General features: G+C 39.1%; 2 protein-coding genes across 2 annotated transcripts in view; one reads left to right on the top strand and one right to left on the bottom strand.

The window, feature by feature from the left end:
- Window positions 1-3,041: 3,041 nt before the first annotated feature.
- LOC130554467 (general transcription factor II-I repeat domain-containing protein 2-like) lies at window positions 3,042-11,248 on the bottom strand. The gene is made up of 2 exons (XM_057334148.1): window positions 9,540-11,248; window positions 3,042-3,105 (listed from the first exon to the last, which is right to left on the bottom strand). Exon 1 carries the CDS (start codon window positions 11,032-11,034, stop codon window positions 9,541-9,543), a length of 1,494 nt encoding a protein of 497 aa, XP_057190131.1. The 5' UTR covers window positions 11,035-11,248; the 3' UTR covers window positions 3,042-3,105; window position 9,540.
- Window positions 6,861-27,999, top strand: part of tln2a (talin 2a) — a 43,698-nt gene continuing 22,559 nt past the window's right edge. The window contains exons 1-28 of the mRNA XM_057334161.1: window positions 6,861-6,903; window positions 15,100-15,147; window positions 17,437-17,605; window positions 17,865-17,962; window positions 18,409-18,538; window positions 18,941-19,093; window positions 19,252-19,394; window positions 19,728-19,855; window positions 20,023-20,086; window positions 20,228-20,332; window positions 21,706-21,861; window positions 21,981-22,082; window positions 22,246-22,322; window positions 22,979-23,159; window positions 23,262-23,375; window positions 23,636-23,744; window positions 23,893-24,101; window positions 24,264-24,362; window positions 24,436-24,603; window positions 25,131-25,425; window positions 25,730-25,896; window positions 26,265-26,393; window positions 26,536-26,649; window positions 26,946-27,059; window positions 27,154-27,288; window positions 27,377-27,505; window positions 27,605-27,707; window positions 27,774-27,982. Of these exons, the coding sequence (XP_057190144.1) occupies window positions 17,470-17,605; window positions 17,865-17,962; window positions 18,409-18,538; window positions 18,941-19,093; window positions 19,252-19,394; window positions 19,728-19,855; window positions 20,023-20,086; window positions 20,228-20,332; window positions 21,706-21,861; window positions 21,981-22,082; window positions 22,246-22,322; window positions 22,979-23,159; window positions 23,262-23,375; window positions 23,636-23,744; window positions 23,893-24,101; window positions 24,264-24,362; window positions 24,436-24,603; window positions 25,131-25,425; window positions 25,730-25,896; window positions 26,265-26,393; window positions 26,536-26,649; window positions 26,946-27,059; window positions 27,154-27,288; window positions 27,377-27,505; window positions 27,605-27,707; window positions 27,774-27,982 (3,567 nt within the window). The 5' untranslated portion in view covers window positions 6,861-6,903; window positions 15,100-15,147; window positions 17,437-17,469. The remainder of the gene's footprint in view (window positions 6,904-15,099; window positions 15,148-17,436; window positions 17,606-17,864; window positions 17,963-18,408; window positions 18,539-18,940; window positions 19,094-19,251; window positions 19,395-19,727; window positions 19,856-20,022; window positions 20,087-20,227; window positions 20,333-21,705; window positions 21,862-21,980; window positions 22,083-22,245; window positions 22,323-22,978; window positions 23,160-23,261; window positions 23,376-23,635; window positions 23,745-23,892; window positions 24,102-24,263; window positions 24,363-24,435; window positions 24,604-25,130; window positions 25,426-25,729; window positions 25,897-26,264; window positions 26,394-26,535; window positions 26,650-26,945; window positions 27,060-27,153; window positions 27,289-27,376; window positions 27,506-27,604; window positions 27,708-27,773; window positions 27,983-27,999) is intronic.

Below are 27,999 nucleotides of genomic sequence, written 5' to 3'. Positions count from 1 at the left end.
TTTAAGATGTCGTGCAGATGTAAATGCAGACGTCAAATAGACGTAAACCAGATGGATTGTGCTATCTGGGATGGTCTTCTTGATAAAGTTTTATTTTGCTCTTTTATCAGCACTCTAGATTTCCTGCACTGCTTTTAAAGTATTAGGTTCATCACACAGTCTTTAAACTCAATGTCTGAAGGAGACAGGCAGGCCTGCTTACTGTGTATGTACTATGGTGTGCTGATGCTAATGAATCCAGTAGCTTGGGAAAAGGCATCAAGTAGAGTAGCGTCTGCTGTCCTTTTGATAAAGTCCAGTTGCTGTTTATCACAGCTGTCACATTTATTGGTAGCTTGCACATGGGTCATACCTTTTTGGCAAGGTTTCTTGTATTCAGGATTCAGCATATGTACACAATGTGAAGAAGCTTATTGACTTTCTGTTAGTGACTCATGTCTTGTCATCCCTGCACTCTAAAAATGGCCGGCATATTCTCTTTTACACATCACACTGTGAAAGTAAAAACCATGGAACAGCTAGCCCAAAAGAAAATTTGAGAAAAACCTTAGCTTACGCATATCCTACTGTTTTTGTCTTTTTCGCTCATCTTTGCGTGGACCCTTATCATAAAATGCTGCTTGTGTTGTTTTTTGTCAAATATTCATTGAATAAGCTTATCTATATTTGGGTTTTTGACGTGACATGGCTTTTCACTGTCATACAAGATAAAAATGAATATGATTAGTTTTTTCATCATTTAAAATGCAGTAAATGGTTAAGTGCATGCATCTTTATGTTGAATGGACCTGTTGTTATAAAACTGCTTTGTTATTAGATTTTTTTTTTAATTTTGAGCCAAATCTCAGAATTGTCTCAAGCATGGTTCAGTAAATTATAACTTTTATCAATTAAAAAGAAAAGCATAAACATGTTAATAAATATATGAGGCATCATTTTACAAGTGTCTATTTTAGTAAATGGCAATAATTTTTTTCATACATATATTTCTAAAAGCGTAGGAACTTTTTGTGAAAAAATCCACAAACAACATTAATTTGCTAATAAGACCCCATTCAAGATCATGTTACTGAAGCCCCTGTGAAGCACATGATGTGTGTACATGGTAAAGTTTTGTTTAAAAATGTTCAAATATTTAACTTTTTTTAAAACCACTATAAAAGCATTAAGTTATGTTGTCAAGTTAACTTAATTAAGTTATTAAGCTGTGCTGTGCAGTAGGGAGACACTAGAAAATTTCCAGTAACATACTGATTGACTGAATGACTGACATAGAAAATGTTGCATTAAAAATTTGGAAAATTTGGAATTTGGAATTTTTCTTCCTTTTTACCTTAGATTGTAATTTTTTGTCTATGAATTTATTCATTGATATCTATACATTTTTAAAACATTGTTAAAGTTAAATAAAAAAAAGTGTAATACCTCTCACTTTCTCATTTAATGCAATAACTACCATTTCTGTCCTCTGGTGTGACACACATAAAAGAACCACAAATTTGTTTTTGTCTCATAATATCTTAAAGAACAGTTTGGGTATTGCAGTAGGGGAGTTATAGTCATCTCATCACTCATCTTAAAATAATCTAATTTTCAGCAGTTTTGAAAAGGATGACAGCAAATTTTGTCTCTTATTTATTGAAAACAAACAAGTCATGGCAAAAAAATTATGTAATTTCATACTAAATAAAAAACACTAATAAGAGTAAAATAAGAGTCTAATGATGAATATAGATCTATATCATGCTATTTTTTGTCAGTAAGATATTTTTTTCTTAATTCTTGCCATGTCACACCATATAGGGTAGTTGAGTAAAAATGCTCAAAAGAAAAACTGTGAAAGTTTGACTAATTAAGTGACACCTTATATTTTCTGAAACTTCAGACTCCACCCTACATAAATATGTGTATTTTTTCTTCAGAAATGGTGTTTTACAAAAAATCTTTTTTTTTTTACTGCATATTCGCCACCTACCCATTTGCTGATGTACCTAACACAATGAACCACCTACAGCCTTTGTATTTTGAAGGGCAATTGTTTATTGCTCAGGAATGGTAGGAAATGCACAGATATGTGAGCGCATACCTGTAAGGTATTCAAGTGGGTCAGTCTCGGCACACCTGCCATGTGCTGACCAAATCTACTTTGGCCCAATGTTCTACTTTCTAGTCTGCATTCCAGAGAACAGAGCACCAGAAATACTTTCTAAGCTAGTGTATCGTCTTTTGCAATATTTAAAAGTAGTGAGACTGAAATTAACATTATTAGAAAAACATGCATTATTTTTTACTTCATGATTTACATCTCTTTTGTTTTCTCAAAGAGAGAAGATTTTGTTATTCACAGTTAATACCTGTATTTAACTTAATACACAAAAGTTGAGGTGACCAGTGACCACCTAAGTTTAAACCCCCACCCCCATATGGGGGTTATAATTAGCAGGGGTGTCAGTGGGTATGTGGTGGGTGTCACATCCTTTAGCTGAAGTGAATTCTGAGTGTGACTGCCAATAGTAACTAATAGAATACGGCACTTCCATGACACTACAATATCATCATTCTATCTTTTTTTACTTCTGCCTTTTCTCATTTTGTCACTCTCTTCTAACGGCACAAATGGGCTTTGACACTTGGTCATTGGATAGTTTGTCAACCAGTGCCTTTTCCTGTTTCTGATTGTTGTGCTTTTGTGAATTGTATGCCATTGAATATATGAATTTTATGCCATTGGAGGAACAGGGTAGTATGACCATAAGGACTTTAGGTAAAAATTATTAGTAACATATCATCATGCACACAATATGGTGTGACACTGAACACCTTTATTTGAGCCTTGGAGTTTGACTTGAGTTGAATCTTCTCGTGCCATGTTAAAAAATGGATCCAGGTCAGTTCATTATATCAGGAGCTCTTGTGATTGCTGCCTCCTTTATGGCGGTTTACTGGCTCATCATGATCTCCTTTCATTTGCCAGAAAGGGCTCTCTATTAGCAGGTGCTATTCCCAACGCTGAGGTGCTGCAAAGGTTTGAGCAAGTTGCTGTCACATGTACACATTCCGCTGGAGCAGTAGATGAATGATCAAAGGAAGGTGTTGAAAGTCTTCCTTGAAAGATAGAAATACAGTTGACTGTTGGTTGTTGCACAAATGAATGTGAAGGTGCTCATTTGATCAAGATAGTAAAGTGACAAGTGTTCAAATCCCAGGGAATGCGATAACGAATAAATATATTGTACATTCAATGCAATTGAATGTTTGGCAAATGCATAAATGTAATAAAAATTAAGTTGTATAAGGTCCTGTCACTTTAAATGCAGTTCTCTACTGTTAGGCTATCTGTGGGAATACGGCATATTTTTGCCCTTTGACATGAGGCTCAATTTGGTTGCATGAAATCAGAGAGTGTGGAGAGGCTTTTTTGAGCCAGTCTACAGCTGCCTGGGTGGTGTTCGCTACATAGATGTTTGCCAGGCTCTTGTATTGTAGAACTGAAAACTAGGCTCAGCTTCATATTTAGTAGCGTTTAATTCTGTTTGCGATAAATGGGTTGGGTTAAGAAGCTGCTCGAATGATTAAAGTCTGTTTTTCAGACTTTTTTAAACTGTGGAAAGATCATAGGGAAGAACAGGAAATACATTGTGCATATCATTTATAAAAAGAAGACTACACCCCTGTCAAAGACTTTTATTTAACAAAAGGTGACCTAAAACACATGACAGTGACTACGTTTACATGCACCCTCATAATGCGATTATAATAGGATTTTGGCAATATTGCGATTACACTTTACCTCATGTAAATGCAATCATTCGGTCTAAATAATGCGATTAAGCTCATAATCGCAGTAAGCACAATCGAACTAACATATGTGGCGCTGGTTTGGCGCAGTGCGCTTGCGCGTGCGCTTCTGTCACGCACCTTAAGTGCAAATTCATAGTAAACATGACAGTCTAAAGTTTTACCGTCAACACTACTCGCTGCCAGCTCCTTATCTTCATACAGAAACAGCGCAAACGCGATGACAGCGTATAACTCTGCGGAGACATTTTCATCATATTTCTGTATTTCTGTATTTATCTATTATCTGTATTTAATAACTATGACACACATCCGGAGGAAGGCATTTAGCATTTAGAAGGCATCGCGATTCATGCGAATATATTAAACGATAGCAGTAACACGCCTACTGTACCCGAGAGCATCGTTTGTACTGTGTATTATAGAAAATAATCAGAATAATTAAAACTGCATGTAAACGGGAGTGAAGAGGTTTGCTCATGTCATGTAAACATGTTATTGCGATTAAGTCTGATTATTGGAAATAATCGCATTATTGGTGCACATGTAAATGTAGTCAATGTGAAGAGCTCATGGTACAATATGATAAGCTCAGCTTTAACAAAACAGCTTTGGCTCACCTTGGATTTTATGTCCAGAACTCATTTGCAAATATTTTAAACATGAAAACAAGTTCACTTACTTTTATGTAACTGTAAAAATAGCTGTGTATATATAGCTTGGCAACATACCGCTTTAAATGGCCCACACTGGTCCTGAATGTGTGAGCATTCCATGGGTATTTTTTCTCAAGAACCACGTGGATTTTTGTTTACAGTATTTTAGGAAAATATACATTGTGTTATGACTATAACCTTTTAGAAACGTTTTTACTAAGTTTGGTTTTTGTATGTTTTTAGTGTGTTTCCCACTATGGGAAAGCATGCCATTTATTTGATTATAAATATGTCAGGTTTCCTGCGGGTGACCTAGATTTGACTGGTCCAAAAAGTGAATAAAACATGACATCAATGCTTTAGTTTTAAGAGGACTTGTACATGTTAGTTTGGCTCTCCACACATTTCCCTGCTCATCTTTATGGAGTGTCCAAATTTATCTGTCTCTGTGTATATCTTTCAGACTCAATCTCAACTTACTACCTTCTTGGCCCCTCTCTGTCTTTCTAAAGTTGGAATTTGCCTTGACGGAGAGATGCTAATATTTGTAGACCATCCATTTAACCTTCAAAACCTTCACAGGGCTCCTTGTTGACAGAGAATTTGAGTTATGGAGACGTTTCAAATTCACGTTTGTATGTCTGCATCAAAGACACTCCTTGGTTAATCATATGGAAAATGTAGAAAAGTTTTCAGTCTTATAAATGTTTTGCAACACACGCAAACATCAGAGTTTATTTGACCAGCGATTGTATAAGTCCTAAAGGGCAAAAAATAGATACTCATAGCTAGCTACTGTGGCATTGCTACTAGTATATACTTTATACAAATTTATATTTTTTGCACTTATGTGGTAACTCTATATACTTTAAGGTGATGTTATGTTTATGGGGGAGGGCAACACCAGTGGGATTCCAGCAAAGATCTAATGTTGTGTGGCTGGCCCTACAGGAAAAACCTAGCCTGTCTTGCTCCTGTCTGCTTTCCTGTGGCTCAGTGGTTAGCGCATTGTGCTAGCAACGCCAAGGTCATGGGTTCGATTCCAGGGATTGCACATACTTCAAAAAAGAACAAATGTATAGTACAATGCAATGTAAGTCGCTTTGAATAAAAGCGTATGCCAAATGTATAAATGTAAATGCTCCATGACACCTACCCCTGTACTGCCTCTCAAATATGGAGAACTTTTTTTAAAAGAGGGTCATGAGAGCCCCAGCTGGATTCTGTTACATGTGGATGGCACAGCTCTAATCAAATGTTGAAAATAGCTTTTATTTGTACGATACACTCTAGTTCCTTAATGTACCCAAATGGATAAAACCAACCAGAACAGATCTTCCAGGCCAATAGCTCCTGACTGGCATGTTTACTGGAAGGGAATGTGGTGCATCTTCTGAGGTGTATCTCGTATAGACTTTACGTCCGTGACCTGGTCTGTGATCTGTTACAGCTGTGTGCTCTGAGGTCATAGCTGTGACTCCGAACATCATATGATGCTCATCTTAGAAGTGGGAAGCGGCACAGCTGTGGTTCTTCCTGGCAATATAAGTCATTTGTTAAAACTATGCAGATGATGTTTTAGTGCCTACGTGTTGCCTAAATGTTTGGAAGTTGGAAAAGCACACTGCTGATGCTGAATCAGAATGATCTAATTTGTGCTTCATGCAGTGTGAGTAATAGCCTCATTAGGCAGCTGTTTTGGTTGCTAATCTCCTCCACATCATTGACAGTTCATAATATAAAACCTTGTTTAGCTCCACTCGTTTTTCACTGGAATGGCTACTTCGCGACGTTTCTATAAGTGTACAGTACGCTGTGCGAAGCATAGCCGAGTTAAGTTAAAGTTGGGGTGTCAGTGAAAATACTGTCATTAAACCAGCTAAAGACTTACAGGAAGGTGCTCTGAAAAAAAGGATTTTTGCTGCTTGTCCAGTTCGATTAATTTAAATAAATTCAATCGACACAATTTTTGTCAAATTTGGTCACAACATGATTTTTTCATGTTCAGTTATGTAACTTAATCCCTTCATGTTGGCACTACATCAATTATTTTGTGTTGTGTTAACATATAATTGTTACAACTAGACATGCTTTGCGTACGACTGCTGTTGAGAGTTATTTTCTTAATTAAGTGTTGTTTTATGTGTTTTTCAGTAAAGAGAAACTCTTGTTTGTGTTTAATGTTTATTTATCTTTGAGATTCAGAGGAACACTTATGTTGAGAACGTTAAATGAAAATATGAAACCGTAACATTAAAAAATCATGTTTGTTTAACAACCATAAATTTGGCAACTTGAACATAATGAAATTATGCTGAGTAAACTTTAATATGTGCAACTAATGTACATAATTTTTTCATGTTAATCCAACAGATTTTTTTTTCAGTGTGCTAATTGGACGATTGGCTGCGGTGGGAGGTGTTTCTGCAAATATTATTACAGTTTCCTGGTAGGTCTTTCATATGAGAGGATTTATGCTTCTAGTTTGGACAAACTGCATGTGATAAAACACTGTTAAAGTTCATTTCTGTCGTCTCCTTTTTGGTCTAAAATCATCACCTTAATTTGGGCCATTTTGGATTCTGAATGCCGTGTTCAGTTTGGTCTGAATGCACTGGTGTCCCTTTGGAATTCAAACACTTATGGCTTTGGAACAAGTGACAGCCAGAAGAACTTTTAATTCCAGCATTGACCGTCAAGCACAATGGCAATTAAGGCAGGTGTGTGTACAGGGTTTTCACCGACACATTTACCCCTGTTAAACAAACACCACACCCTCAACCTGTTCTAGTCACAGCAGTGTGAATGACAGCATCAATCGCATCATCCACGCAGCCTAGTCAAATGAATAAAGTTAATTTAAAAAACCCATTATGACTAAATTTAAGGCATTCATCTAGGCCCAGACCAGTCAGCAGTCTTCTCATACTTTTTAGCAGTTTGCATTAATTAACCCAAAAGTGTCCAGTTGAGCATGAATGGTTCCAAATCCACAGTTTTTACATATACAAACCCTGCATGAGCCAGGTGAAATTGCTGCCGCAAAATCATTCCCACACTCTTGTGTCCAGCCTAGTCTGTATTCATGCTGTCAGTTATTAAAGCCTAAAAGCTTACAGCTGAGTTGCCGATCGAGCAGGAACAATGCCTTGTCTATTCATTGCTTACTGCTGTTGAATAGAATTCACATCAGCCAGCTGTTCCTGCTGTCAGCGGGCCAAACAGACTCACACCTGAAGAAGTATAGAGGCATCATATAAAGCCAGAGGGTGTGTAAATTAGCTTGTGATGTTGGAGGTGCTCTGTTTAGTTGTGCTTGTGAGTAACTGGTATTACCAAATAAGTAAACATAAGTTTTGGCTTTATAATGACATTTAGTTAACTTTGGGGGGGGGCATTTAAAGAAATTAAAGCAACATTAGAGAACTTTTGCTTATGGTTCCCCATGTGGTTGATAAGCGCAATTGTCTGTTATCAGTGTCGTAAATACTATCCTTGTATAAGCTTTCTCGTGTGCAGCGCAATACACGTGAATTTGTTGACTAAGCAGAAACCGTTGTTACGTCATGTCACTTCATAAACTGAGCATGTACTAACGCACTCTTTTGGCTCCCGCGGGGTATACTACTGGGCTATACTAATAGCTCAAACTAGATTCTGAGGAAGCAGCTGGTTGTTAGCGCATAGCGTGCTAGCTACATAGCAGCTAACGTTAGCTACATAGCACATTTGCAGTCACCCAAAACACAACGCATTGACGTGAATGTGTTTAGTAACCAACAAAATAATTTTCTGTAGTTATATTTTCGGAAACATGCTGGCGACCAGGTGATGTGCTTTGTGTAATAGGTGCAATCACTAACTTACACTCAACTCGCTATGGGAATAGTGCCTAGCATAGTAACATAAATACCGATAACATTACTCTGCGTGCATGAACTAAGGAATCAGCAACTTTTGACCATAAAACATTTATTGTGGTTTGGTAGTCATCGTTTACAAGCATAACACTCAATTCGTGACAAGGCACAATCATGCTGCGTAAGCTATTGAGACCCGGCAACATTACATTATCTCTAGTCTACCTTACGGTTATAAATTGTGAACCAGTAACGTTAGTACGCCAATAAACGACCTGAGCACAGCCTAATAACTAATAAGCTCAAAAGTACAGGACAGTAAGAAAAAATGTACATATAAGACTTTCAAATCCAGTAGCAGGAAGGCTAGGTCTCCATCCGTTTTGCAACCCGTTGCCTCTTGCAACTCGTGTCACCAAGTGCAAGTCCGTCAGATATTCATTTGTTTCCGATCACTCTCTCTTTTCCTCGTTGTTTTTTTGCTGGCTCTGCCATGGTGATGGTTTGGAGACTTGCGTTGAACCTAGATCGTTTTGTCTTATTGTTAGCCTGTTGGTTAACTTTACCCAGGCTACGAGTAAAACGTGACGTATGCCATGAAGCAGGTGATGGGCGGTGCTTGTGAACCTGCCCGTACACCAAAGTTACAAGTGTGATTTCAGCTGATAGAGGGCTGCTTAGGTAGCAGCAGCAGTTAAATTTGTCCAGTTAAGAGTTATTATATTGTTTTACTAAAATAATATAATAATTCACTAAAATAATTTTAGAGAGATTATTTTAAAGTCGAAAAACTCTCTAGTGTTGCTTTAATGTCAAACAAATTTTTATTTGTTTTTCCATCTTCGCTTTTTATAAGTGTTATATACTTATTGGAGATACCAGTGTACATCTACACACCAAAGAGGCTCCACCTCTGCAGGAGTGCCCAAAGGATTGGCATGGGACAAAAGTGTTTGACAGATAGGAAGCTCTAAGGCAGGGGTGCCCAGACTTTTTTGCGTGATGATCTACTTTTAAAATGGTAAACCTGATAAGATCTACCAACTAAAAAACACATTATAACACATTCAACACATTTATTTATTTTTTAATTACACTTCCAATGTGTATTCTCTACATGGAATTCAACAATGCAAAACAATGTTAAGTGCTGATATCATTAATTTTAACACGAAACTCAAAACATCTACAGCACAACAGATTACAATAGCCAGGCCATGTGTACCTTATTCTGATGACTTGCACTGAATTGAATCAGACAGTTTTGCATAATTTGGGCAGTAGCTGCTGGTAGCTAGTCTCAAACAGGCCTCCAAATTGTCATTAGTCATGGTGGACCGGTGTTTTGACTTAATAATCTTCATGTGAGAAAAGGCTGACTCACATAGATAAGTTGAGCCAAACAGTGCGGTCAGTGAGGTGGCACATTTTCTGATATTTGGATACTTCTCTTCTGCAAGAAGGTCCCAAAACTGTCCACTGGCCCTTGCCTTCACCTCAATGTCAGTCTGCAGTGCTAAAATCTCATTTTCCAATGCGGATGGGTTCATCTGAAACAGCTTTCCCATGTCTGTGGCCAGGGACTCAACCTCATGCTCATCTCTAAATGGAAAGCACATGAATGTAGCAACTGGCTCAAGTAAAGCAAAGTCTTGAAAACGTTTGTCAAAGTCTGATCTGACCTTTTCAATTTGCTCAATGTAGCGCTCACTGTCAAGTTGTGCTGGCTCCTTTCCTTGCTTGTGAAGTTCAGATGCAATGTTTTGGAAGTTGCCTAATTCGTGGCGCTGCAGCTTAGATGTGAGTAACTGTAGTTTTCTTTTGAAAGCATTAACTGAGCTGATCATGTTGACCACCATCTTCTCTTTACCTTGCAGCTCTAAATTTAGCTCATTCAGCATATTAGTCAGGTCAGTCAAAAACGCCAAATCTAAAAGCCACTGCTCGTTCTCAAGTTGTTTGAATTCTGTATTATGTGTAGACAGGAGAAACTCCTTTATCTCAGGCAGCAGCCCTCGAAATCTTTCCAAGAATTTGCCCCTGCTTAACCACCTGACATCTGTATGCAGCAGGAGATCTGTGTGGTTGCAGTCCGCTTCCTCCAAAAAAGTGCGGAAGAGCCGTCTCTGAAGTGAACGTGCACGAATTGAACAGACTATTTTCATGCATACATCCATGATTTCTTTCATGTTCAGCATTTTCGCACATAGAGATTGTTGGTGTATTATGCAATGGTAATTAAGGAAGTCCGGAAAAGCATCATCCTCCTTGCACTTGGCAATAAAACCGTTAGAACGGCCGACCATCGCAGGTGCTCCGTCAGTGGTGATTGACACTAATTTAGACATCGGAAGCTGTGTTTTGTCGACAAAGTCCTTAAATGCCCGAAAAATGTCTTCGCCCCGAGTGTGTTCTTTCATATGCAGAAGTGTCAGCAGTTCCTCTCTCGCTGTCATGTCTTTAAACACCATCCGTATGAAAACGCACAATTGCGCAGTATCACTAATGTCCGTGCTCTCATCTAATTGCAATGAAAAACATTCACAATCAGTTATGTCCTTTCTCAGTTGCTGTGTCAAGTCATCGGCCATTAATTCACAACGACGCGTAACTGTAGATCTTGATAGCTGAACAGCTTTGATGGCGGACACAATCTCAGATTTGTTTTTAAAATCCCGAAACAATGAGTCTGCTGCCTCGACAAAAGCGTCTTTTATCATTTCTCCTTCTTGGAATGATTTTTTATGTTTGACGATGGTGTGACTCACCCGGAATGATGCCTCCGTGGCTGCTTTTGCTTTTTGGCCTGGACGAGTAAAGAGTGACTGCTGACCAGATAATTGAGATTTCAGTTCTTTTACCTTTGCTCTTCTAAGCTCGCTTTTTGCAGGAAAATCGTTGTCATAATTTTTATGAAGTGTCCGAAAATGTCTCTCCACGTTTCCTTTCTTTGGAAAAGCAATACTTGTCTGGCAGATCAGACAAATGCATTTAGAAAAAGACATAGTGAAGAAAAAATCTTCTTCCCACTCCGAATGGAAATGGTATGTTTTTGACTTTTTGGTTGGTACCGCACTCATTTTAAAAATTGGTTTGAATTTTAGATTGTTTTGCGAACAAGCATGTAGGCTACTGCTAGCTGCGCGATTTCGCGCTCAGTGCTCAGAAGCTCTTGGAAGGCGCGAGCAGCCTGCGTAAGTGGTTTTTTTATTTATTTTGTCAAAATGTATTGGTCAAGTGCAAGTCAGACAGAAATTAAAAGAGGTAACGATATGAAATGTTTTACTAAAATTTAACAAAAGAATATTAGGCAGGTTAATTTATTGCGATCTACCAGCATTGCCTGTGCGATCGACTGGTCGATCGCGATCGACCTATTGGGCACCCCTGCTCTAAGGGAGTCGATCAAAAACCATTGATGGCCAGTTCCTGAATCAATCAATCAATCAAACCAGTATATTTATATGTCCTGTATGCTTCCTTTATATTAAACGAATAGTTTACCCAAAAATGATAGGCGGCAAGTTACAATGGTTTCTACATTGAAACTTTTCACAAAGTTGCTTAATATGGTTGCTTTCATACATTGACATTTTATGCATTTGGCAGACGCTTTTATCCAAAGCGACTTACATTGCATTACTATACATTTGTTTCTACGTATGTGCATGGGTCCTGGGATCGAACCCATGACCTTGGCGTTGCTAGCACCATGCTCTTACCTATATCTTGTCCACGCCAGACATTATTGTGCAACATATAAAAAATGATTTCTAATACAGAATCCTTTGTAGCTTGATGTGTATTGTAGCTGGTGTGGGCAAAAAATTAAAATGTTTTAATAATTAATTAGGTCGATGCGTGATTTCAGCCAAAGACATTTGTCAAAACTTTTGTGTTAGAAGAAAGAGAGACACAGGTTTTGAATGACACGATGGTGAATAAATAATGACAAGGTTTTCATTTTTTAGGTAAACTGTCCCCAAGTAAGATTGAACTGAGTATAACTCTGAAATGTCACTCATCGTCCTGCTCGAACATGATGAGAATAGAAACATTGTTCACTGGGTATTTCGGTATACACATTAAAAGCACTGTGACAGTACTGATGTTCTGCCAGCGGTGTTGGCCTTAAGATGGTCATGTGAACTTTACTGTCTACACATGCAAGTCATGCCAACTGTGCTAGTGATAGTCATGTCTGCTGATCACAAACCTGTCCTGGCATACCACTAACTAAATTTGTATTTCTCTCCCCGCCAGCCTGTCCATATTTAACAGTCTCCTTGGCAACAGTCGGCTGTCTGTGAATATTTGTAAACATGATAAATTACAATATCCGTTTTCATTTTCCAGTGTTTATTATGGTGCTGTGAGTGTAATTTATCATTCTTTTGTAAACAGTTGAATTGAGAGGTCTTTAATAGTTCCCTAGTGGGTGATCCTCACAAAATCTTGGTTTTAAGATTTCGAATAGGATTTTCCTAAAAACACTCACATCAACACATTTCCTTTTAATCCATTAACAACAAGTTATGACATGTTTAAAAGCAGTAATTTCAAAACTTTGACTGTTTAATACAATTTTTAACACTTTTTACAAAAAAGGCCTTAAAAATTCTCAATACCATAACCGTTTAAAACGATCAATCCCATAGCATGTTTTGCTAAAAAAAAGCACAGCCATGATGCTTAAGCACTTTTTATTAATCATACACAATAAGACATGAATTAAGTATATTTTAATGAAAAATGATACATGCCGAAAACTACCTGTATCGGTAATGACAATTGAAATAGTTGTTTACACGGTGTGACTAGAATATTAAGCTTTAGACTAGAAAAATATAAAGTAATCTGTTAACCTTTAGCCATTTGAAAGGTACAGATAGATGTGTTTCTTCACATAAAATCAAACTTAATGTAAATATTTGTGTGTGTTTAAACAGTCCTTTAAAAATGTTGAGAAGGTTGAGAATATCAGTCATGGACATTTCTTTTTTCTACTATTTCTTCATTTTTATCATACATGGATATTCTAAGTCAATACATTTTTTGTCAGTTGAGAACAACTAGTCATCCAATTGTTTTTCAGAATATTTTTATTGTCCTCTGTTTAAATTACAACGTACAATGCAATACGGTAATGAGAATTTCAGCAGAAAAAAGCAATATAATACAAAGTAAAAAAATTCTAAGTTAAAATAATGCTTTGTGCAAGGTAGAGAACTCAAGTATGTTTATAATGATCATATTTTTGTGGTAACGAATGTTTTATAATTAAAATCTTTACTGCATGATGTTTCATTGGTTTCGTGAGAAGAATGACCCTAGTATAGATTTCGGAAGTGTTTACTGTATTAATGGAAGTATAAGGTTATATAAACAAACGTATACCTCCAGATTACATACCTGTACTGGTGTATGCTGCTAATTCTGACCATTTTTTAATCTCAATTCCGAACATACAATTTGCATTCTGTTTTAAAAGTGGTCCTGTTGTTGATGCTTGCATGTGTACTAAATGGTATGTCTGCATGACTGGTTGCGTGTTTGAGGTTGATATGGTTCATCAGTGTGGAGTAAATTAGTAATTTTGGTCTGGACTCTTGTTGACCTCTGCGGTGTATGACGGCAGCTGCTGCACAGATGTTTCCAGCATTCAATGAGGTCAGTTACCGTACTCATGATGCAACTCAATACAGTGGCAGAAGCTCTGGTTTCTGGGCCAATGGCATCACCGATTGTTTCATTGAGGTGGATAAAAAACCCTAACTGTTCAGAATGGTTTACACTAATTACCGTGACATCAGCACACTATGTGATTTTAAAGGTCTTGCTGCATTTTCATGCTCATTTACTGATTCTTGATATGTTTTCTTAAAAGCCAGTAGTTTTTCTTCTTTGTAAATGTCAAACAGTTGTTTAAGCTATAACTGGGTTTGTTTGTACCGACTGTTAATGAGCTTATTTGGGAAGTTTATGCAGAGGAGCTTATTTAGAAATGAAGTGCCAGCTCTTTACTTTTTAAGAGCATTTAGAGGCCTCTGGCCTTGTGAGATCATTAGTAGATGGACTTGGGTTAATTACTGCTGCTTTTAATCATTTCTCACGGGGCTGTAATACACAGGGGCGTGCACACACACCAACACACCACAAGCTGCTTTAGCTTTCTCCTAATCTTGCATACTTGGTATGTCTTCAGCCTAACGTGGCTAATGAGAATAACATTTGCTCTGAATAGCTTTCTGTCATTATTGTATCTATTAACAACAATTTAGCAATCTTCTATTGGCAGTCATGATAAGAAAGGAAATGTAGAGTTATTATGAGGATTGATGTAGAGGATAAACCTTGTCAGTTCCTTCTATACTTCAACAAAAGACTTTCCATGACTATTGTCAATTCAATTCAATTTTATTTATATAGCGCTTTTCACAATGTGCATTGCTCCAAAGCAGCTTTACAGGAGCAAATAAGAATAACACAAAGGTAAAACACAGCAGAATTTATTGTTTTATCAAAAGTGTCTTGAAAGGTTTTAAAGATGACATGATAGTACATGAAAGGTTGGTGTCTCTATACTTCGATTCACAATGGCAACTAAGCCTATATGATTTATAATTTGAGCTGTCAGGTGGGTCTCATTTCATGGGTCATGTCATGTAAAGATAAGAACATAAAGGACCCTGGAATTTGATGTTTAAAAAGTTGTGGACTGGGGCTTTAAAAAAGTCATTCCTAAACCAAACATTTAATCTCTTTTTTTCTTGTTGTTTTTAAAGCTGTGAAGACCTGCTGTGCTTCAGAAGTGTGTACACCTCAGAATTACGGTAAGATTAAACCATTGTGTGCTACTGTAGAAAGACTATTGTTTTTAAAAATAAATAAATGTTGTCCTCATTTATTCACTCTCATGCCATACAAAACCTGTATATGACTCTTTCTTTTGTGGAACACAAAGAGGATATTTTGAGAAATGTCTCAGTTGTTTTGTGTGCATACAATGGTAGTCAATGGGTGCCCAATGTTGTTTGGCTACCAACATTCTTCTAAATGTATTTTTTCACTTTCTGTAGAAAAAGTCATATACGTTTGGAATGACATGAGGGATGAGGGAATGAAGAAAAAAATGTCATTTTGGGTGAATTTAAAAAGTTAACTAGGTTTTGGAGCAGATCCGTAATTGGGTTTTTATCTGCATCCATAATCATGGCTGTACACATTTTTCTATTTCTATTCTATTTTTTAAATTCTATATAGTTGACTTTGAACATTGTAGAGGGTGGAGTTTAGCAGCATAATCATATTTCAGTAGCTCTCAGTTACCATAGCAACACTGGCGACAGACATGAGTCACTATGACTGTATGGGGGAATTTAGCGTCTGAGTCTCACTGATATTAGACAGGAGAGGTGGAGAAAGATGTGCAGTAATTTCAGTAAGAACCTAGGTGAGTAATCGGGCTTGTAAGTCAGTCTGCTAACCTGAATGTAGCCTCTTGTTGAAGGGCTATAAATGGAATAACATTCTCTGGAGTTTTGTGATGTCTCAGACTCTTTCGAGCCACCAGAGGGACGGTTGAGTCAGTGCTGTATGTTTGGATCTGTATGGCTGGAAACATTGAATACAGAAGTCTGAATGTTGCAGATGTAGGAGAGATTGTGGTAACAAGTTGGTCGGTTTAAACCTGGTTGGATGGGAACTTTTTCCACCTTTTTGTGCAGTAGTAGTTGATACCAAACAGTTTTTCCGAACACTGCTGATGCCCCCCTGCTTCGTTCCCCCATCTGCCACTGTTTAGTCAAACAATGGCAAACTCAGCAGTTGTTAGTCTATATATGTCTCTTAATGACATTTCAAAGCTCTACAGCTTGTTCCTGGCATACTGGGTCACAAAACTAATGCCAATATTCAGTGTGCCAACTGTGTACAAGGGCATCGTCCATCTTCACAGGCACACAGACCGACTAAAGATGAGCTCTTTAATATCCTGTTACATCCTAATTTTTCAGATTCTCGGTTAGTCATGGGTTTAATGCTGATTTTGAAGTGAAGGGGTTGAACACTTATTAGGGCAGATACTGTAGAATTCTCTTTATGTTTCAGCCAGACCTTCACATTGAAACTCTATCCTCTGTTTGGATTGTTGTGTGTCTGGGTGTTTTGCATTTCTATCTCTCTGTGTGTGTGTGTGTGTGTGTGTGTGTGTGTGTGGGTGTGTGTTGTGTTGCTGTGCGTGCGTGGGTGCTGCGTGCGTCGCGTGCACCGAACGCGGCCTGCGATTCATATATGTGGCGTTGCCGTGCGCGTTGTGTGCGTAATGACTAACGAACTTAACTAACTTGCAGTTGCGTCATTTTGCCGGACGTCGAAGCTTGTATCGCTTGTGCAGAATATTGCGTTCGGTGGTAGAGAAATGGTCGGCGTGTGTGTGTGTGTGTGTGTGTGTGTGTTTTCATGTTGTATATCCCGGTGGCGGACCTTAAACCTACATGCACAAAAAAGCTAATAAATTGTACAGAACAATATTTTTTAAAAATCTAAAAATGAAAAAAGTATTCTATGATCTTTAGGTTTAGGGGTAGGGTTAGGGATAGGGGATAGAATATACAGTTTGTACAGTATAAAAAACATTACGCCTATGGACTGTCCCCACAGAGATAGTAAACCAGACATTGTGTGCGTGCGTGCGTGCGTGCGTGCGTGCGTGCGTGCGTGTGTGTATACGTGCGTGCGTGCGTGAGAGAGACTAGTGTTGAATGAGTTTAGGCAGCTGGCAGAGTTCAGGTGTTAACAGTAAAAAGTGTGTTGCGTGTGTGAGGGGAAGAGAGAGCTACTGGACAGAATCCAAATGTCTTGTTAATAACGCATGATGATAAGAATAGATGTCGAACAAGAGGAATAGTTACAGGGTCTGATCATCTGTGCAAAGCGGAACAGAACTGTTGTTAGTCATATTCCTCTAACATGACCATGACTGACTCATGCCAAATATATACAGTATGTTGTGATCATAATAGAGAGATATGACTTAGCATTTATGAAAAAACATACTCTAACACAAACACATAGTGTCTTGTTTCTGTTTCTCTCATATCTCTTCCATTATCTCTGTACAGGTACGGATTGGTTGTAATACTTAAGTTGGCAGGATGGTGGCGCTGTCTCTGAAGATCTGCATGAGACAGTGTAATGTGGTGAAGACTATGCAGTTTGAGCCGTCAACGGCTGTGTACGACGCATGCAGGGTCATCAGAGACAGGGTTCCGGAAGCCCAGACTGGACAAGGTAGGATTTGTGTTTCTGTTTTATTTGTCTCTCAGTACCACTATTTGCATGTAGGCATCTGGAAGACTTTGGAAGGTTTTTCCAAAGCAACCCACGATGCATTCAACAGCACACATTTTCCCTGATGAGAATCAATCCCTGACCTTGATGTTGCTTGCATTATGCTCAACCAGTTGATCTAAACGAACCTTTTTTCTGACAACTGTAATGTTTAATTAATGTTTAATTGCTAATCCAAGTTACATCTGTTGTTTTTCAGCATCAGAATATGGGCTGTTTCTATCAGATGAAGACCCCAGAAAGGGCATCTGGCTGGAGAGTGGCCGGACGCTGGATTATTACATGCTGAGAAATGGGGTACAACCTTTGATGTTTTATGTGTCAGTTCCAGCTGATTTTATGCCAGACAAATGTTCTGTGATCTTTCTTTGCGGTCTTGGCACTTTTTTTAAATGAGGAGGTTTCTGTTAGCCCTGCTCTTGGTTATTTCAATGCTTTAAGCATGTTTTTGTGGATATAAGAGACACTGAAAAGGCTTTTCTTAGTGTCTGTACTTACTGCCTGTAACTAATGCATTGGTCACTATGTGTTGTGGTTGTTTACACCTCTACATCTTTTTGCCTAATTGTGTTTAGCGGTAGTTATTGACGTATATTAGGAAGTGTTAAAAGTGTTAAAAAAATACACTTTTGTCAGTAGCCTTCTTTCTTCTTTTATCTTTCTCTAATATTTCAACATTTCTACTTGTTTTGTTTCACACATGCACACATTAATTTCCTTTTTCCTCTCCATTTGTGTCATAGGACATACTGGAGTATAGGAAAAAACAAAGACCTCAAAAGATAAAAATGCTGGACGGGGCAGTTAAAACTATCATGGTGGATGATTCCAAAACTGTGGGAGAGCTGCTTGTCACTATCTGCAGTAGAATAGGTAAGTAATACTCTTTTGACATGATGAAAAAAAGTCTTTGCTTCACTAAATATTTCAAAAGTAATTATATTTAAAAATTAAAAAAAGTTATTGCTAATAGAGCAGGTCGTTTTTATGTTTTTTTATTCAGTACATTAAATGGTAACTGTTAATTCCATAGATCTAAGTTGAAAAATGTACTGTATGGTTTGATGAAGTTAACTTCTGTGTTTGGTTGTAATATAACATTTACTTTATATTATTTTAAAATTATATCAATCATTTATTGTATATTAATTGTATTCAATTCAATTAAAACTATAATGCTTATGTTGTTGCTGCAGAAACGGTCTATATACTTGCGCACATGGACACAATCATAGGCCATAACAAATCTGTATGTCTGCTCGTGTCTCCTTGCAGGAATCACCAACTACGAAGAGTACTCTCTCATTCAAGAGGTGGCAGAGGAGAAGAAAGATGAAGGAACGGGCACACTGAAGAAAGACAGAACTCTACTGAGGGAGGAGAGGAAGATGGAGAAGCTCAAAGCTAAACTGCACACAGATGATGACTGTAGGCACCACATTAGACATGTGGAGTGTTACATATTTGTAAAATATGTTATAAAACAGTAAAATTAAAAAATATTTTTTAATGAAATATTTATATCAAGTGTAGTATTTCTTCAGGCTTCAACTTTGATTCTCACTGGTCTGCATTTTCCCTTACAGTGAATTGGTTAGATCACGGGCGTACGTTCAGGGAGCAGGGGGTTGAAGAGAGCGAAACTCTGCTGTTGAGGCGAAAGTTCTTTTACTCTGATCAAAACGTCGACTCTCGGGATCCCGTGCAGCTCAATCTGCTCTATGTTCAGGTCAGATTCCTGTCACTGTTATTTCATAATGATGTGAAGTAAAAGCACAGCACTTGACAGCCTTGGCTTGGTTCCGCTGTAATCCCTGCTGCCGTGATGTTGACCTAAATGCTGTGCACATTCAATATAATGTGTGTGCTTAGAAGTGCTGTAATTCTGTTATTGACACATGCCGCTAAAGGCTACTCTACTACTGCACAAACAGCATCGTATCGATCTGTTCAGTAGGACAGCTCTCATTAGTATGCTGTAAGCTCTTGTGTCAGAGGCTTTAGATACGGATCATTTCTGCTGTGAGTTAACAGAGGAGACCTTTTGCTTTTGTTTCCACAGGCACGTGATGACATCTTGAATGGTTCTCATCCGGTGTCGTTCGACAAGGCTTGTGAATTTGGTGGCATTCAAGGACAGATTCAGTTCGGGCCTCACATAGAACATAAACACAAGACTGGATTTCTGGAGTAAGCATTTACAGTGCTTCTGCTCTTGGATCAAAAGTGTTGCATCAAATCACATTCAGAAATGTGCAAACAAATGTTTAGTTAATAAGCTAAACTGTAATGCAATACTTCAGGGAGTTCAGGAAAATGTCATTAACTTTCTAACTTTGTATGTGCATTTCATTCAGCTTGAAAGAGTTTCTGCCTAAAGAGTACATCAAACAAAGAGGTGCAGAGAAGACAATTTTTCAGGTAGGTCACTTCCCCCTGAGTGGGTTGTTTCACCATTTTGCACATTCACTTGTTCATTATGTATATATCACATCATCAAGGATCCATTGAGCGGAATAATGATATGATTTATGATTTTTTTGTGCTTTATGAATTTGACAGGAACATAAGGCTTGTGGTGAAATGACAGAGATTGAAGCCAAAGTGAAGTATGTGAAGCTTGCGAGATCCCTCAGAACATATGGAGTGTCCTTTTTCTTAGTGAAGGTAAAGCAGATGTTTCTGCACGCTGTTCTTCTCTGTGTCAAGCAGTGTTTATAACAATCTTTTGACTTGAAAATTTTAGCAGCATCTAGTGGTGATGTTGTAAATGGCAACCAACGGCTCACTCCACCCCTCCCTTTCGAAGCACTACAGTGGCTAAAAGATGTTGTAACGTTTCCGCTTCTTTGCCGAAGGTGATAACGTATTTACAAAACGCGATCTGTAGAGCAGTTTGTCCGTTTAGGGCTACTGTAAAAACAACATACCGAATTCCTTGCAAGGGGACCCGCAGTTTATGTAGATAGAAATAGCTCATTCTAAGATAATAAAAATTTAACACCAAGATATTAATATTAACAAGATGCGTCACTGCCATTGAAATGAATGGGGAGGAACGCAACGCTCAATATGGCCGGCCTAGTGAAGCTTTGCACATGCGTAGTATCTAAAGCAACATGAAAAATAATGTTTTTTAAGCCCAATTTGATCATAGGAAACAAACGTTATGGTACAGTTAACATAATTTTTAAATGTTGTTTTTAAATATGTCGTTTAATTGGAATTTTAGCTGGCGATTGTAGAAATATCAGTATTCTCAATTCACTCTTGTTTGAATTACGTAATAACTGCCTGGAGGCGTGTTGCAAACATGTCCGCCGAGTGGCACGACTTCCCTAAACGGACTTTGATAAAACTTCATTATGTAAGGTCTTTATATACCTCTGAAAACATAGTTATGAATATTACATTACATTTCTGTCAATAGATCCTCCAAAAAATGACACACTGGACCGTTAAGTTCCAATAGTCAGTTGAATGTCAAGGATAGTTTTCATTCCCCAAGTCCAAATTTTCTTTCACCCACCCCCTATCTATTCCAGTATGCGCATGACTCGTGGACCGATTGCAATTCAGTTCTGCTTGAGTTGTAATGTTAAGATACAGCAGATGTGTGCTAGCGCCCAAAACGCTCTACAAGTTACTGATTTGATTTGCATTATTGCTTTATTTATCTCGTATCCAGTCTCATATTCTGTATTCTCGAAACAGTTCCTGGTTTATTCAGTGATTTATTGGTAAATGCATTGATGCAGGAAATTAAAGTAAGAAAGATGAGCACTGTGTAGCTCTGTGACTCAGACGAGACAGTAAAGCTCATCTTATCAATCTGTTGACAGCTCAGAGAGAGAGAGAGGGGGCGTGAAAATGCAGATAAGCATCAGAGAATCTGGCAGGATGGATGAAGAATGTTGTGTGAAAAAGTCGTGAAGATATATGCCAGGGCACTGCATAATCACACCAGCAGGAACTCTATCTTGTACTGCCCTGAACCTAGTGAAGTAAACTTGCTTTCCTTGTCTTAATGTATTTCTTAGGAGAAAATGAAAAGTAAGAACAAACTGGTCCCAAGGCTCTTGGGTATAACCAAAGAATCAGTGATGCGAGTGGATGAGAAAACCAAAGACGTGGTTCAGGAGTGGCCGCTAACTACAGTGAAGAGATGGGCTGCTTCACCTAAGAGCTTTACACTGGTACTTAAACAACACAAACATCCACACAGACTCGCATATCACCTCCAAATGGATCAAATAGCTTCAGGTGCTGCTGAAATGTTTGCTGTTGTCCTAAAACTGTGTTTGTCCGTGTGCAGGATTTCGGGGAGTATCAGGAGAGCTATTATTCACTTCAGACCACTGAGGGCGAGCAGATATCTCAACTTATAGCTGGTTACATCGACATTATTCTTAAGAAGGCAAGTATTAAACTATTAAACTGCTTTTACATAGAGATAATAAGATGCTGGATTTTCATGTTACAGATTATACAAGATATTAACAGGAGACAGAATTGGAACATATCAAAAATAGGGGTGGTGTAAATGTAAAGGGTTTGTTTGTGGCTGTTTGGTCCCACAGAAACAAAGCAAGGACCGTTTTGGCTTGGAGGGAGATGAGGAGGCCACCATGTTAGAGGAGTCAGTTTCTCCGAAAAAGTAAGACACACACACACACACACACAGAGCTCTCAAAAGCATCCTTTGAGTCAGCAGTGATGCTAACCATGTTTCCTTTCATGGTTTTGTAATTTTATGCCAATTATGTTTGGAAATACTTCTGTAATCAGAGCAGAACAGCAGGAAGGAAAGAAAAGGAAAATCACAGCAGAAAACAACCACCTTATCTCAGTCTCTAGTTATCTAGATGTAGCTAAGGTTACCTATTCCACACACTTTTTTCCATAAGGTCTACTTCTTATTTCTAACCAGTGCTGGAGTCTGCAGCTCCATGAAGTTCGAATAATCAATGAAGGCTTTAGCACTTCCAGATATTTAGCTAGACTCTGAACTCAAACTAAAACATTTAAAAAAATGTATTCATCCTCATGTCATTATAAACCTGCATATGACTTTCTTCTGAGGAACACAAAAGAAGATGTATTGAGAAATGTCCCCTTGGTTTTGTCTATACAGTCTAAGTCAATGGCGGTCAATGTGTTCGGTTACCAACATTCTTCAAAAATCTTCTTTTGTGTTCTGAATAAGAAAAAGTCATAAAGGTTTGGAATGAGTTGAGGGTCTAACATACTGTGCATTATTTATATTTACTGTACTTTACTGTATGTCTTCACAGTCTCTTACGTCTTTCTTAGGTCCACTGTATTGCAGCAGCAGTTTAACAGTGTCGGACGGGCGGAGCATGGTTCAGTGGCACTGCCTGGGATCTTGAGGTCAGGTTCTGTGGGTCCAGAAACGCTGAACATGGGTATCATGCCATCTCCACAGCAACAGATCACTACCGGACAGATGCATCTTGGACATATGCCACCGCTGGTGAGAACACGCGGTCCAGTTTGTGGACCAGGTGTCATTGGTTTCTGTGCGTTGGACAGTGGATGAATGTCTAATTTTTGCTATCCCTCACTGGTTGAGCAGAGTGCAGCACAACAGGCCCTTGTGGGCACCATTAACACCAGTATGCAGGCGGTACAGCAGGCACAGACTGACCTGGAGGATGTAGAAGAGCTGCCACCACTCGGAGATGATATGGTGAGACAATGCATTACAAACTTGAAATTTGTTTTGTAAATGTATAATGTATGTGAATTTCTTTATAAAATCTTTCTATTGGATGAGTGGGAGTGTGAAGTAAGGGATAAGTAAGCCTTCAGTGTTGTTTAAGAAGCATCCCAGGTGGCATCTAATGAAATTGATTGAATGCCCAGAGTGTCAGTAATCTAGGCAATGGGTGAATCTCAAACACGCAATCCCTGTTCTTTCTGTCTCTCCTAATTTCCCAATTTTTTTAGGCTTCTAAAATGTGGATTCAGAACAAGATGGATGAGTCCAAGCATGACATTCACTCTCAGGTGGATGCCATAACGGCTGGAACTGCCTCTGTGGTCAATCTCACTGCTGGTAACAATTCAAATGATTTCTCATACATTTACATTTATGCATTTGGCATTACATATGTATCAAAACCCTGTGTTTGTTGAAATAAAAGGCCCATGCTTTGAACGTACACCCACAACATAGTGATTGTGTCTCCTGTTCTGATTTCCAGGTGACCCAACAGACACAGATTACACTGCGGTAGGCTGTGCCATCACCACAATCTCCTCTAATCTGACGGAGATGTCAAAGGGTGTAAAGCTGCTAGCTGCTCTGATGGAGGATGATGTGGGCAGCGGTCAGGACCTGATGAGAGCTGCCAGGACTCTCACTGGAGCTGTATCTGACCTGCTCAAAACTGTGGAGCCCACTTCAGGAGAGGTGAGAGAGCCCGTGCATGTGCTTTGTGATGTACAGAAATTAAACATGTCAATTAGACACGTCTATCATACAGTAATCCTTACAGCAGTGTTTTGATTGTGCATGTTATAGAATATAAATGAAAATCCCAAAATTACCGAACAAATGTGTCTTGTCATGCAGCCTCGACAGACGGTTCTGACTGCAGCTGGTAGTATCGGTCAAGCCAGTGGAGATCTTCTTAGGCAGATTGGAGAGAATGAAACAGACGAGCGGTTCCAGGTACACAGCAGCCTTCTCATGATGTTCTTCTGTGTTTTAGTGTTTCTCACTCTGAAATGTGCATGTGTTTCAGGATGTGCTGATGAACTTGGCTAAAGCTGTGGCTAATGCAGCAGCCATGATGGTTCTGAAGGCCAAGAACGTAGCTCAGGTTTCTGAAGACGTTGTCCTGCAGAACAGAGTTATTGCAGCTGCAACCCAATGTGCCCTCTCCACTTCACAACTAGTTGCCTGTGCCAAGGTAGAGTACACACATGCTTCATATACAATTAAAAAACAATAACATTTTCACAGTGAGAATTAGTATCATTCTTTTTTGTAAATGTAATAACTTATTATTTTAGTAATAAAAGTAATAGAAGTTAATAGATCAAAAGGTTTAATCTTTACAACATGTGTACAATTCAACTGCAATTCAGAGTTTGGTAACACTTTAGTATAAGGACCAATTCTCACTATTAACTAGTTGCTTATTAGATGCCTATTTTTAGCATATTGGCTGTTTATTAGTACTTATAAAGCACATATTCAACATGACCATATTCTACTTCCCTAATCCTACCTAATACCTAAACCTAACAACTATCATACTAACTATTAATAAGCAACAAATTAGTAGTTTACTGAGGCAAAAGTCACAGTTAATAGTTTATTAATACCGAGAATTGGACCTTAAAATAAAGTGTGACCCAGAGTTTAAATGTTTCTTCTCTTAAAGGAATATTGCTGACTTTACCGTGTTTTTACTCGCGTAACTGTGTCCTTCAGGTTGTGAGCCCCACCATCAGCTCGCCGGTGTGTCAGGAGCAACTGATCGAGGCTGGAAAACTGGTGGATCGTTCAGTGGAAGGTTGTGTGAAAGCCTGTCTGTCAGCTACCAGTGACGGGGAACTACTGAAGGCTGTCAACGCAGCGGCTGGGATCGTCACGCATGCTCTCAGTGACCTCCTGACGCACGTGAGGAACTACGCTTCATGCGGCGAGCCTATTGGCCGTTACGACCAGGCAACTGACACCATCATGACCGTTACAGAGAGTATTTTCTGCTCCATGGGTGATGCTGGTAAGAAATAAACTTTTGTTTAGACCTTTATACACATTGTATACCTTGTGAATTGTGTTTCACTTTCAGGAATAGTTCACCCAAAAATGAAAATTCTGCCATCATTTACTCGCCGTCATGTTGTTCCAAACCTGTATACATGGCCGTTTGTTCTTACTATGGTAGTCAATGGTGACCCGGAACTGTTTGGTTACAAACATTGTTCTGCTGAAGACAAAAAAAAATAGGAACAATTTGAGAGTGAGTAAATGATGACAGAATCGTAATTTTTGGTGAACTGTGCCTTCAACCTTCTGTTCTGTAGGTGAGATGGTCCGACAGGCACGGGTTCTCGCCCAGGCGACCTCTGACCTTGTGAATGCAATGAGGTCAGATGCTGAGGTGGAGGTGGATATCAACAATTCTAAAAAGCTTCTCGCTGCTGCCAAACTGCTCGCAGATGCCACTGCTCGAATGGTCGAAGCTGCAAAGGTGTTTTTATGGATAGTTTTCATAAAAGCATGACATGTAATGAATACGCATTTACATTATTTATGAGCCCTCATTCTAGTAAGAGCTGTTGGGTAAGTCCACTGTAACAGCATGTCCTGTAAAATAATTTGTAACCTATTTTTGTCTTGTTCTCCTATCTGTGTTCATTCTGTAAAAGCTTACGGCTTAATAAATCTGTGACCTAAGAGGATGTAATACACAGCATTTCCTATTAAGCAGAATGGTTTATATAATGTAAATCAGTCACACAGAGAACGTAACTAATGTCTCGGTGGGTTAGTGGTGCAAGTATAGAGATGAGTTGATTTCACACAGTGGAGCGGACTGTAATGCGTATGTGTGTGCAGGGAGCTGCAGCGTACCCTGAGAATGAAGACCAGCAGCAGAAGCTGCGAGAAGCTGCAGAAGGGCTGCGTGTGGCCACCAACGCAGCTGCCCAGAACGCCATCAAGAAGAAACTCATAACAAAACTGGAGGTGATGACAGCAGAGACTGTGATTGTTAGGCGGGGTCTGTGCATAATGTAAATGTTTATAAAGGGCATTTAAAGAAACTATAAATTGTTGAGTGAAACTTTGATGAATGTGAACATTGGACACCTGGTGTTTATCTCTTCAGAACGCCGCTAAACAAGCCGCTGCCGCTGCCACTCAAACCATCGCCGCATCCCAGAATGCAGCAGCTTCTAACAAAAACACTGCAGCCCACCAACAACTCGTGCAGAGCTGCAAGGTCTGTCTTTATACTTGTGTTTAGTGTTTTGTACTATTCTGTTCCAAGCACATTTTTTATTGCGATTTGATAATACAGAAGACCTTTAAGGTGCAAGTGTTCATTGGAAACAGCCAAAACATTTTTGGGGGGTTTGATTGGATTTTTAATAATACAGTTCACTTTTTTCATTTATCACATTTCATACACAATAGTATTTGTGTATTCATCACTTCGTAATGATGTTTTTTTTACTCTTGGATTTTTTTGTGTATGTGCTTGCTAACATGTAACCGAATGTCGTTTGTGTGTGTTAGGCTGTAGCTGACCATATCCCTCAGCTGGTTCAGGGAGTGAGGGGCAGTCAAGGGCAGCCGGAGGATGATAGTGCCCAGCTTGCCCTCATCATTGCCAGTCAGAACTTCCTTCAGGTAACAGTAGTGTTTGATTTCACCCTGAACATCCGTCTTCTGTAAAGTGTTAAAAATGCTTGAAGTGACCACCGCCTCGTTTCTATCTTCACAGCCTGGTAGTAAGATGGTATCCTCGGCCAAGTCGTCTGTACCGACCGTGACTGACCAGGCGGCAGCCATGCAGCTGGGGCAGTGTGCCAAGAACCTGGCCACCAGTCTGGCCGAGCTCCGCACGGCTGCACAGAAGGTGATGGATCGATCCACACGCACATTTAAAGAGTACAAGCTCCACATGCATAACCAGGAAGAACTTGCGTTTGTTATATGACATCTAGGCTCACGAGGCATGTGGCCCTATGGAGATAGACTCTGCTCTCATAGCAGTACAAACCCTCAAGAATGAGCTACAGGATGCTAAAATGGCTGCTTCTGAGGGACAACTGAAACCTTTACCTGGAGAATCTGTGAGTAGACTCTTTCAGAAGTCATGTTTTGTTTGTAATTGTTTTCCTGTTTATTGTGTGAGTTACTCGTGTATGTTGTGATGTGATTTCATGTTTTAGTTGGATAAGTGCACTCAGGACCTGGGTGGTACATCAAAGGCTGTTGGTTCCTCCATGGCCCAGCTGCTCACCTGTGCTGCACAGGGGAATGAGCATTACACAGGTAACTTGCCCTCTCACAGACACACGACACATGAAAAACACAGACTCAGAAACCGTTTGTGCACAGGTGTTGCTGCGAGTGAAACGGCCCAGGCTCTCAAGACTTTAGCGCAGGCTGCGAGGGGTGTTGCCACCACCACATCTGATCCTGCTGGAGCTGTGGCCATGCTGGATTCTGCACGGGAGGTTATGGAATGGTCGGCCAAATTGATTTTTGAAGCCAAACAGGCGCTGGTTGCCCCCGGTGATGCAGTGCTGCAGCAGAGGCTAGCACAGGTTAGTTCTGACCTCAG

This window comes from Triplophysa rosa, linkage group LG1 (assembly GCF_024868665.1).
Source record: "Triplophysa rosa linkage group LG1, Trosa_1v2, whole genome shotgun sequence".
In the NCBI taxonomy this organism is placed as follows: Eukaryota; Metazoa; Chordata; class Actinopteri; order Cypriniformes; family Nemacheilidae; genus Triplophysa; species Triplophysa rosa.
The sequence above is the reverse complement of the archived record's forward strand: the minus strand, read 5'-3'. Positions and strand labels throughout refer to the sequence as shown.

Coding starts and splice junctions, on each gene's coding strand:
- LOC130554467 (XM_057334148.1), bottom strand. CDS start 11,034: ATGATAAAAGACGCTTTTGTCGAGGCAGCAGACTCATTGTTTCGGGAT.